This window comes from Nannobrachium achirus (assembly GCF_963921795.1).
Source record: "Nannobrachium achirus genome assembly, contig: SCAFFOLD_574, whole genome shotgun sequence".
In the NCBI taxonomy this organism is placed as follows: Eukaryota; Metazoa; Chordata; class Actinopteri; order Myctophiformes; family Myctophidae; genus Nannobrachium; species Nannobrachium achirus.
The window spans coordinates 11,251-21,598 of NW_027664581.1; the positions used below are offsets into that span (position 1 = coordinate 11,251).

A 10,348-nucleotide genomic window follows, 5' to 3' on the forward strand; every position below is an offset into this window, starting at 1 on the left:
GTAAATCATGTGTTACAGTAGCGGTTCTCAACCTTTTCAGGCTGTGACCCCCAAAATAAACATATTTCAACTGGGGACCCCCCCACCCTGACGAGCACTAAGAGTTGAGGCATTACATTTTGTATAACATGGTTCTGTTGTGAAAATAGCCGATCTACATGCTCACAACGCCTCGCAAACGCGAGGCGTTGTGAGCATGTAGATCTGCTATTTTCACAATTCCTGCATCTAATATTTGACAATTTGGCCAATGTTTAATCTGTCATTTTAGAGGTATTAACAATTACTTAAATTGTCACTTTAGAAATGTGCAGATACCCTCCGTACACTTAAACTTTACGTTGGTTTGTTTACTGTTGAGGGAGGAAACAATGTTGTACATTAAGTTAATCATCTGGGGAACCCACAAAATAATTTGGGGACCTCCCTGGGGGTCCCGACCCACAGGTTGAGAACCACTGTGTTACAGAAGTGTCAAACCTTCAAGTTGACCCATTGACCAAACTGCCACACCTACACCTCAGAGAAAATGGTTTTGTAAATCTTTAAGTTCCTCTTGTTGGCTTCGTAACCAACACGGCCCTTCCTCCTCTCTGTCAGGAAGAGTTTTAAGAGGCATTGTAGATCACGTCAAACAGCTCACTAAAGACACTCAAAACAGACCTCAGAGAACTGGCGTGTCATTCCTACTGTACCGTTTGTTTTATATGGGCAGGGTTCACCTCGAAACAAGGGCTGCAGATTGTTCTAGTCTTGTTGTTTGGTTTCTATTCTGAATGTTTTGAAGGTTTGCACCGGCTCAGATTCTGAGCTGGGACAACTTCCTGGCCAGGGATATCATAGTTTTGGCCCAGAAGTTCTTCTCACCCCCCTAGTGGCGCAAAAAAAAAAAAACTTCTGGGAACTCAGATTAGGTTTATCATAACAGGACAATTAGCCAGTAGCTATGCCCCTCCCAAAAAGCTTTTGTCCAATGCTAGCTTAGAATAACTTTGTGCTTACCAAGGTTTGCCTTGGCAACAGCCTTGGCAAGCTGCCGGTTGCTAAGCTAGCATTGGACAAAAGCTTTTAGGGGAGGGGCATAGCTACTGGCTAATTGTGTTTTGTGGTCAAATCAGAAAAGCATACTAAACTGAAATAAATGTACCTCTCTTACGGATCGCTCTTGTGAGCACCTACAATCTGTGTCCTTTGCTCTGTGGCAAACTATATCCATGATGTGGCATTCTCCATATTATCCTCGTACTGTTACCGTACTCGTTATGAGTAAACCTCATAAAAAAGATAATCTGTGGAGTAAATGGGGTCCATCTTCTGAGGTCTAGTTTGAGTCAAACACAAAGGTACTGTACGAATGTGTTCTGTTGAGAAAAAGAGGAAGACTAAAAGCATAGTCTTCAGTTTCAGAGTAAAGAATTGTGATGGAGGGAGGTGATGATCTGTCACCTAAATATCCCTGCGTTCAATTATCTTTGGTCCATATGTTGTTGTTTTTGAATGCAATATTGTAAATCAGCACTCCGCTCTGCACCACTATTCCAATGACAGGACAGGCATTCATTATGATAACATAGAAAACAAGTGCAATAAAAGCCATTCGAAATGTTTGCATTGGTGTGTGAAATGGGTTGACATGAACTCTGTTCGAATCAACATCAGTATAATGGAAAATGGGTAAGAACAGTAGATTCCTGGATCTATTAGACCAGTGTTTCTCAACCACTGTGCCTGGGGACCTTTGGCGTGCCCCTGAGAAGGGTCAAGTGTGCCCCTTGAAACTGCTTGAAAGCCAGTATTGTATTTATCATTTTAAAAATGATTTAAACTAGTGAAAACAGCCGATCTACAAGCACACAACGCCTCGCGGTGCGAGGCGTTGTGTGCTTGTAGATCTGCTGTTTTCACTACTGTTGTGCGACAGCCTTGTATGATGAAGCAGGGCTTTACTTTGCGAAGAAACGTACACGTTTGAAACTTGGAGATACAAGGTTTCTTCCCGACAGTGACGATATTTACACCCCTGTATTATGTTGGCGTGCCCATGGATTCTTGGGACATGAAAAGTGTGCCCATGCAGAAAAAAGGTTGAGAAACACTGTATTAGACATCCACAGTCAAACGTTATCATTACCTTCACTGAAGTTAAAAACAAGAGTTCTGTCCATTTGGCAGCCATTTCTTCTTGGGAGCAGAATGATTTTGTCAGCATTTTATATTAAATAAGACGACGAATCCATGAAATGCAGCTTCGAACTGCCAAGGAAGTCTCTTTTTAAAGACTGCATCAGTAGAAAGTCTAATAAAATATACTCAAAACAGCAAAGATATCCCTAAAAGGACGTCCCAGGTTTTCCCTCCTCAATGGCACACAAATTCATACACACAAGAAAAAAAAGATATGGGGGTTCCAGTACTTTCCAACATGGGCATTTCTAAGTGCCTCGTCCTCATTAAGCAAGATAGCCACCAATCTTCCAAGTCAGCCTGTACTAGTCAGTCACTCAGGCAGTCAGCCCCTGTCCCCACAAGGGTCCAGACTGTGGTCGGTCTAGGCTGTGCCACAGGTACTACAAGTCCTCCGTGTAGATAATACAGGGGCTTGTGTCCTCGCTGGACTCCAGCTGGACCGTGGAAACAAACCAACGGCGGGAGCCCGCGGCGTTGTAGCTGAGAGTCGTGCGGTAAGTGTTCTTGGCATGTTTAGGGTAGATAATGGTGGTGCTCCGGTAGTTCAGGGGCTTCTGGCGCGGCTCCAGGTAGACCTGGGACTTGTAGCTCCGCCAGGTGCAGTTCTGCACCGCCACCACCGTCTCGCTGAAGGAGGTGGGCGTGGGAACAGGTACGCAGTACACGTGGTCCTGGTAGTGCTTGTCCGAGTCGTACTTCACTTCAGAGTTGCACCTGTGGAAGGGAAGGAAAGAGGGCTTTTAGCCAGTGTTGATATCGTCGACTAAAACTATGACGAAAAATGTTTGTCGACTGCGTTTTTCTCACTGACGAAAACTAAATAAAAGCGAAATAAAAACTAAGCTGTGATGACTAAAACTTAGACTAAATATATTGACAATTTCGTCAACAAAATAAATACTAGACTAAAATGTTGGGGAGGGACTAGTGGAGAAGAGTCATTTTATTTTTGGTTGCTCTCAGGTGTTGCATGCTGAAAATAGCAGATCTACAAGCTCACAACACGTCGCAGCTATTTTCAGCAACCAACAAAGTTTAAAATCAGTCATTACGATGCCATCAAGGCCTGCCAAAATACATTTCAGTTGACTAAATCAACTGTAGATTTAGTCGCCTAAAATCTTATGATATTTAGTCGACTAAATATTAGACGAAAACTAAAACTTTTCAGGTGACTAAATTATGACTAAAACTACATTACATTTTATTCAAAACAAGACTATGACTAAAACTAAATCTAAATTTGCTGTCAAAAACAACACTGCTTTTAGCACAATACTAATGGAGGTTGGGAAAACACTGCACCAGTAAGTCACCACTAGGTGGCAGTGTTAGTAAGGAAATGTAAAGGGATGTTGCAACTTCAAAAAAACTTAAAGGTCTACTCAGGTTTTTGAACACCCTGGACAGTTTTTAATTTGCTTGATTCAATATTCAGACACGCCCCGTCCATGGCCCTTCCTATACAAACCCAACTTGTAACTTCAAACTCCATTTTAACAATGATAGATTCATCAAAAACACCTGTCTTTTTTGACTCATACTACCTTCCTAATAGGTGAGCTGGCCGTGTTTTTTATTTAATACAATAATTATTTAAAATAAATGAAAAAGGTTATCGAAAAAAAATCTATCATGGTTAAAATGGAGTGGGGGAGTGTCCGATAAAATGAATATCAAATATCGAAATATTGAATCAAGCAAATTAAAAACTGTCCAGGGTGTTCACAAAAGCCTTTTTTGAAAGTGGAATATCCTTTTAAACGGGAAAACACATTAAAAATACATTATGTAACATGTTAAGCCGACATTGTGAATACATAAGGAGAAAGGAAAGACATTAAAGCAATATCAAACACCCATGAATGTTCAAAATATATAAAATGGAACATGATAAAACAAACGCATGAATACATTAAGGCCCATGCCTCGCAGATTTGTGCATTTCATCGATGAGTGTACTGGATTTCATATTACATGCCCACGGCTTGCTGTAGAAGACAAACGTACCAACATGATTCCTAAACATTTAAACCAGGGGAAGACAAGTTGGTACGTTCTAATCAACGCCGGTTTATTTTCACTTACTTTATTTCCTGTTCTGGTTTGGGGTTGACCTCGATGCTTTCACCAAAGAACACAGGGTGCATCCGTGCTCTGGGGTCTGTTCCTGTGGCGTTCAGCAGCAGGTAGGGAAGCTATGGAAGGAGAAGACACACCATGTCATAGGGCATTCACCAAATATTCAAATATTCAAATATTGGAATATTCGAATATCAAAGTCACTATTCAACGTTGTTCACCGTTGTTTTTTGTATTGTTTTGTCTTTAAAAAAATACTGTATATATATTTCTTTATGGTTTATAAAGCTTGGCTAGATAGGAAGTCATAAGAACCCTGACAAGCACTTGGAATTGTAGGTAATACATTTAATGTGACGTTGTGAGCATGTAGATCGGCTATTTTCACAATGTTCGCCTCTTGCTTACTTAATATTTGACAGTTTGGCCAGTCCTGTCGAATATTCGACTATTCGAATACTTTGAGGTCGAATCATTCGAATACTAAAAATCACTATTCGTGAATGCCCTACCATGTCAGGACTAGTAGGGATGGGATGATATGAACATTTCATATCGCGATTATTGTGACGAAAGAAATCGCGATTTGTTATCACGATAATCAAAATCCATTATCTTGGGTCGGAACATTTGCCAAAAAAATAGCTGATCTACAAGCTCACATAGAGTGAGAAAAAGACTGGTATCAAGTACGTATATTATAAGTACCTTTTACCAATTATAGAGGGTTTAAGTGGTACCGCTGTACCGGATATACAGCTCGGCAAATAAAAGGTGAATTGATCCCAGTGCATGACGGACGACGATATCACGATATGATTATCGTGAGTTCTTTTATCACGATAAACGATAATATCGCTTAAGCCCCTATCAGAGTCCAAGGTGAAGAGCTATCCACCGCATATTTTAGGTGGAAAGCTTTCCACCTCAAGTCAGAAAATAAGTGGAGGCCATCATAGTCAGTCACGGTGAAGTCATATTCACCGTGACTGACTGGTCCAGGTCGACCAATCAGTGAACGGGGTGATGGGTCGATCTGTCTGAAAGTAAAAACAGAGAGATGTGTCGGGACTCGCGGTGGAAAGCTCTTCACCGCGAGGAATGACGTAACGTTGTAGTTTTATGACTCAAAAAGACTACACCGCGGTGGATAGCTCTTCACCGCGGTACCGACTACCGACTCTGATAGGGGCTTTATCGTCCCATCCCTAGTCAGGGGAGCCAAAAAGAACAGAAGGGACTTTTAGTTTTTTAAAACTACCCACTAGACAATAATATTCAGCCTGCATGGACATTTGACAACCCCCGAGATCCACTGATCCTCCCACATGACAATCCTGCCAGTGCAATAGCAAAAGCAGTACAACAACCAGGGGCGTCACACCAAATTCTGGGCCCTGGGTACAAGGATTCACTGTGGGCCCCCCATGAATGTTAACTATTGAAAAATAGCAGATATACAAGCTCACAGCGCGGCACAGAGTGCCGCGCTGCGAGCTTGCATATCTGCTATTTTTGAAAAATCGTGAAAATGTGTGCAAGAAACCTATGTCAAGGACCCCCAAGATGATATGTATTTGGCCACGGACCCCGATCTCAAAATATTTAGTTCCAGGGACCACCCAGAAGCAAAATTTGAGTTAGAAATGTTTGCTTAAAAAATACATTTATTCAAAGATTTTCACACATTTTCACAACTTCAAAAATAGCAGATCTACAAGCTCGCAGCGCGGCACTCGGTGCCGCGCTGTGAGCTTGTATATCTGCTATTTTTCAATAGATAAAGTTATTAGGGCCCCTCCACCTCCTTGGGCCCCAGTAACTCAGTCGCACTTTCCTACCCCTTGTGACGCCCCTGACAACAACTCCTCCACAAGGGAACGGCAGCCAAAGCAACACTTCCATTTTAATAGAGATAATTATACCATGTCGGGTACGGCGAAATGAAGTGTTAGCGTTAAATCTCTTTGAAGGGTTTGGCTGAGGGGCTTTCACAGCCCTCCAGTCAGTCTAAAATCAGAGCCCAGAGGTGTGTTTGTGTTTGTGTGTGCGCACTGTGCATGTGTGTGTGTATCTGATTCAGGTTTACAGATTCCAGCGTTAGGGCTGTCACAATTATTATATAATCGTCTAATCACGCTTTTGTTTTTCATAATCGTCATAATTGTTTCCATGTTGAAAATGTTTCATATATTTCTTTTAAAGTAAAAAATAGTGGAAATAGCAGATCTACAAGCTCACAACACGTCACATCACGGAGTGTTGTGAGCTTGTAGATCGGCTATTTCCACTATCAATGTTCTTTTTTAAGAATAAAGTTGTCAAATAATATGTCAATAATTTCTTTGTATATTTAGGTTCTGTGTCATATCTACCATGTGCAACTTCAAAGCCTAAAAGCCAAACAGAAATGTAATTGTCAAGGACAAAAACACAATTAAATCGTTAATCTCAATTATTTGTGTGACAATTCATTGTCATGTAAATTTCATAATCGTGACAGCCCTATCCAGCCTTCCAGGGCCTCTTCAGTTGCTACTGTACCCCCAGCTCAGAGGCCTTGTGTTTAGAGTGTCCGCCCTGAGATTGAGAGGTCCCTGAGTTCAATGCCGGGCCGAGTCATAGCAAGACTATAAAAAATGTACCCAATGCCTCCTGCTTGGCCGGATTGGATTGGCGGTAAGTTCCTGCGACACACTAGCATCATGTCCAGGTACATCAAGTCTCTCTCCTGAGCTATGGCTACAAGGCTTGAGAACCATTGGTTCCCGAGGCTACTTACGTACTTATTCTAACCCCTTTCTGTGGAACACATTCCCACAGTCCACATTAAAGACCCCTCCACACCCTGTCAGGACTCAAAAAGGCCCTCAGAATCTCTTCAGACAGGCATTAAAAAAAAGGTTTCTCTTCATTTCTTTTTTTTTAAAGATTTTTTTTGGGGCTTTTATGCCTTTATTGATAGGACAGTAGACTGACAGGAAATGGGGGGAAGAGATGGGGACTGACGCGCGGCAAAGGTTGTCCGGATTGGGAATCGAACCGGCGCCGCCGCCAGGCATCCATGCCTATGTGGCAATGCCTATAGTGGTATGCGCTTGGACCAGTAGGCCAGCGGGAGCCCCTGGTTTCTCTTCATTTCAAACAGTTTTCCCTTCTGTTTTGTTCCCCCCATGTAAGATGCCTGCGTTTAGAAATGCACTACGTAAAGTTTAATTACATTTTAAGTAATACATATGTGTGTGTCTGAGGTTGAAAGACAAGGAATGTCCCACTCTATGTCACTGGCTTCTAAAGCTGGCCACCCTCACTGGTCCACCTGCTCAAGCTATCAGTCGTCTGTTATGCTCTGCTTCCCCGCAGCACAGCAGTGGTCACCCACACATGCACAGAGTCACACACACAAGACATTACTGTCCCACGGAGAGGTGGCTGAATGCTTTCTGAATGAAAAAGAACAAAGAACACGTTAAAGGGGAAGACCACCCATTTTCAATATTGAACTATGTCATTAATATACCTTAGAGGAGTTGTGTGGAAATTAAAAAAAAGTTCCCCCTTTTCTGTGTTGCCTAGAACTGGAGGATTGATTTTGGGGTTTGCATTGCAAATCACAACTTGATGACATCACACATTGTACTTTACAATACAAACCCCCAAATCAATCCTCCAGTTCTCCAATCACATATTGAGGGGTCTCTACCCAACACACAGCCAAAAGCGATTTCACTTATACCACGTATTATATTAAAATTGCCTAGAGGGTCAACCGATGGTGGATGGTAGACGGCAGGCCGACAAAGGGTGGACATCACAAACGTACAGTAACATGCAGACCTGCGGAATACCAGAAGAGTCGCTGGAAAGAAACCCGCCTGGGCTGATCATGGTTTATGCCTTTTGATTGATTGAGATATTTATTAGAAGTTTTGGATAGGAAAAGGTACAGTTTCATGACAGTACAGTTCACTGATACAATGTCAACTAAAAAGAAACTCGGGTAAGGCAAGGCTTATTTGTTATTTTCCATTGAGATCCTTAATATCCTTACCTTTGTAAACTATGCCTAACCTAACCTTATTCCTAACCTTAACCTCAGTAAAACGGTGCCAAAACCTAACCCTAAAGTTATTTCTAAGCTTATTCTCAGAAAAACAAATACAAGAATAAATATCTTGTGAGTTTCTTTCCGCCGACTCTACCGGTTACCGACCTGCGAAGCACAGTGTTGCTCAAGTTCAAGTTCAAGTCAGTTTATTGTCTGTTTACACAGAAATTTGTTGTAAAGTGCCTGCTAAAAACATACACCACAATAAAAACACAGACATATACAGACTACAACACAAGACCAGCAATAAAACAAATCCACCTGGAAATTGTCCAATTCCACAATTCTAAAAGTTCATTCACCTATCTACCCATCTTCTTATTTAGGAGGGTGATGGCATGGGGCACAAAAGATTTCTTGGTCCTTTGCAACTTGCACCGTGCGGCTCTGCCTACTCCGCCTCCCCGATGGGAGAAGCTCAAACTCCTCGTGGAGGGGATGGGAGGGACTGTCTGCCATTTTTTGGGCCAGACGCACTACTGCAGCATTCTGGCTTTCAAGGAAGCCTTGATTAATGGGCCGACCGATGATTTTCGAGGCCATTTTGATCAGTCCAACCACCCTGTTTTTAACTTGTACCGTTAGACTGTTGTACCACTAGCCCCGTGGTCCCTCAGTCTCCTCAAAAAGTACATGCGTTGCTGCACTTTGGCACAGACGTGATCCACCTGGATGGACCAGCCCAGGGTGTGGTCTACCGAACTGCACCAAACTTGGCAGTTGGCACCAACACTGGTCTGCCATCGGAATAGCCACACCAGGGACCATGTGTGGCTACCATTACTCTGTGCTCCTATTGGCTGAGCCATAACTCAAGTTCCCAGCAAGGTATACTTCCCAAACTTGGTAGATGCTCTTAGAGACGGCCAACAGGGACAGGCTTAAGCCCCGCCCCTCTGTGTTCCTATTGGCTGGGTTTCAAACAGCCATAACTCCACTTGGTGGGTGCTCATTGCTCTTATCAGCGCAACATAGGACTGCGTAGTGGCCTGAAAATCCAGAAGTTTAAAATCCTTATTTATCCAGGGTACTGTATTATATGTTCGCTGTGCAGTGAGGATAAAAGCTTGACGTTTATGACCTTCACGTTCACACCTGGAAGCTGCCGACTAAAACCACAGTCTTTTACTGTTGGCCACCAACCAGCTTAGTGAGAGAGTAATATCATTACTAGCACAATCAATGGGATCTCACAGAGTTCAGTTCCAACTGGCCGCAGGCTTGGAATGGTGAATGCCAAACTTCCTGAGCTTTGGCTGGGAGACATGCAGTCACAATCTATGTCAACTCCCTACCCACATTCCCTCTACACGCACGCACGCACGCACACGCACACGCACACACACACACACACACACACACACACACACACACACACACACACACACACACACACACACACACTTCTGTGACTGACAGTTGTGTACACTGCACTCACAGAAAAACTGCCTGAGAACTGAAAATGTGCTTGTCAGAGAGATGTTTCTGATTGCATGATATGCCACTCAAAACATTGAACAATCTGAATCAAATGGCAACCCCAAGCCCAATGCTGCAAGCTCTCACATTACACCGGGTGGATAGAGTGAACCTGTCACATGCTGTGGTTTGGCTGCAATAAGCACACATGCCACTGACTGACTCTCTCTCCCACCGTCTCACTGCTGCTTTAGGGACAGGCTACAACAGGCCAAGGGCATGGCAGATCACTGAGCACCACGCAAATTCTCATCTTACCCAGAGCTTACAATCAGCACCACGCTATCTGGACGAGTACGACTGAGCCTGCAAGATCAACTCTGACTACACTCAAGAGCAATATATGTCAGAACCTTTTTGTCTCCACCAGCAGAGTATGTTTTCGCCCCTGTCCGTCCGTCCGTCCGTCCGTCCGTCCGATTAGTTTGTTACCAGCTAATCTCCGGCGCCGTTGGCCCAGGCGCGGCCAAACTGTGCACACACACACTCCCT

The 10,348-nt window shown here is 43.2% G+C and overlaps 1 protein-coding gene across 1 annotated transcript; it reads right to left on the bottom strand.

Moving 5' to 3' along the window:
* Positions 1–2,516: 2,516 nt before the first annotated feature.
* Positions 2,517–4,380, bottom strand: LOC308280917 (refilin-A-like). Its single transcript, XM_080755219.1, has 2 exons — positions 4,276–4,380; positions 2,517–2,901 (listed from the first exon to the last, which is right to left on the bottom strand). The coding sequence occupies exons 1-2, from the start codon at positions 4,335–4,337 to the stop codon at positions 2,568–2,570; spliced, it is 396 nt and encodes a 131-aa protein (XP_080611345.1). The 5' UTR covers positions 4,338–4,380; the 3' UTR covers positions 2,517–2,567.
* Positions 4,381–10,348: the final 5,968 nt, after the last annotated feature.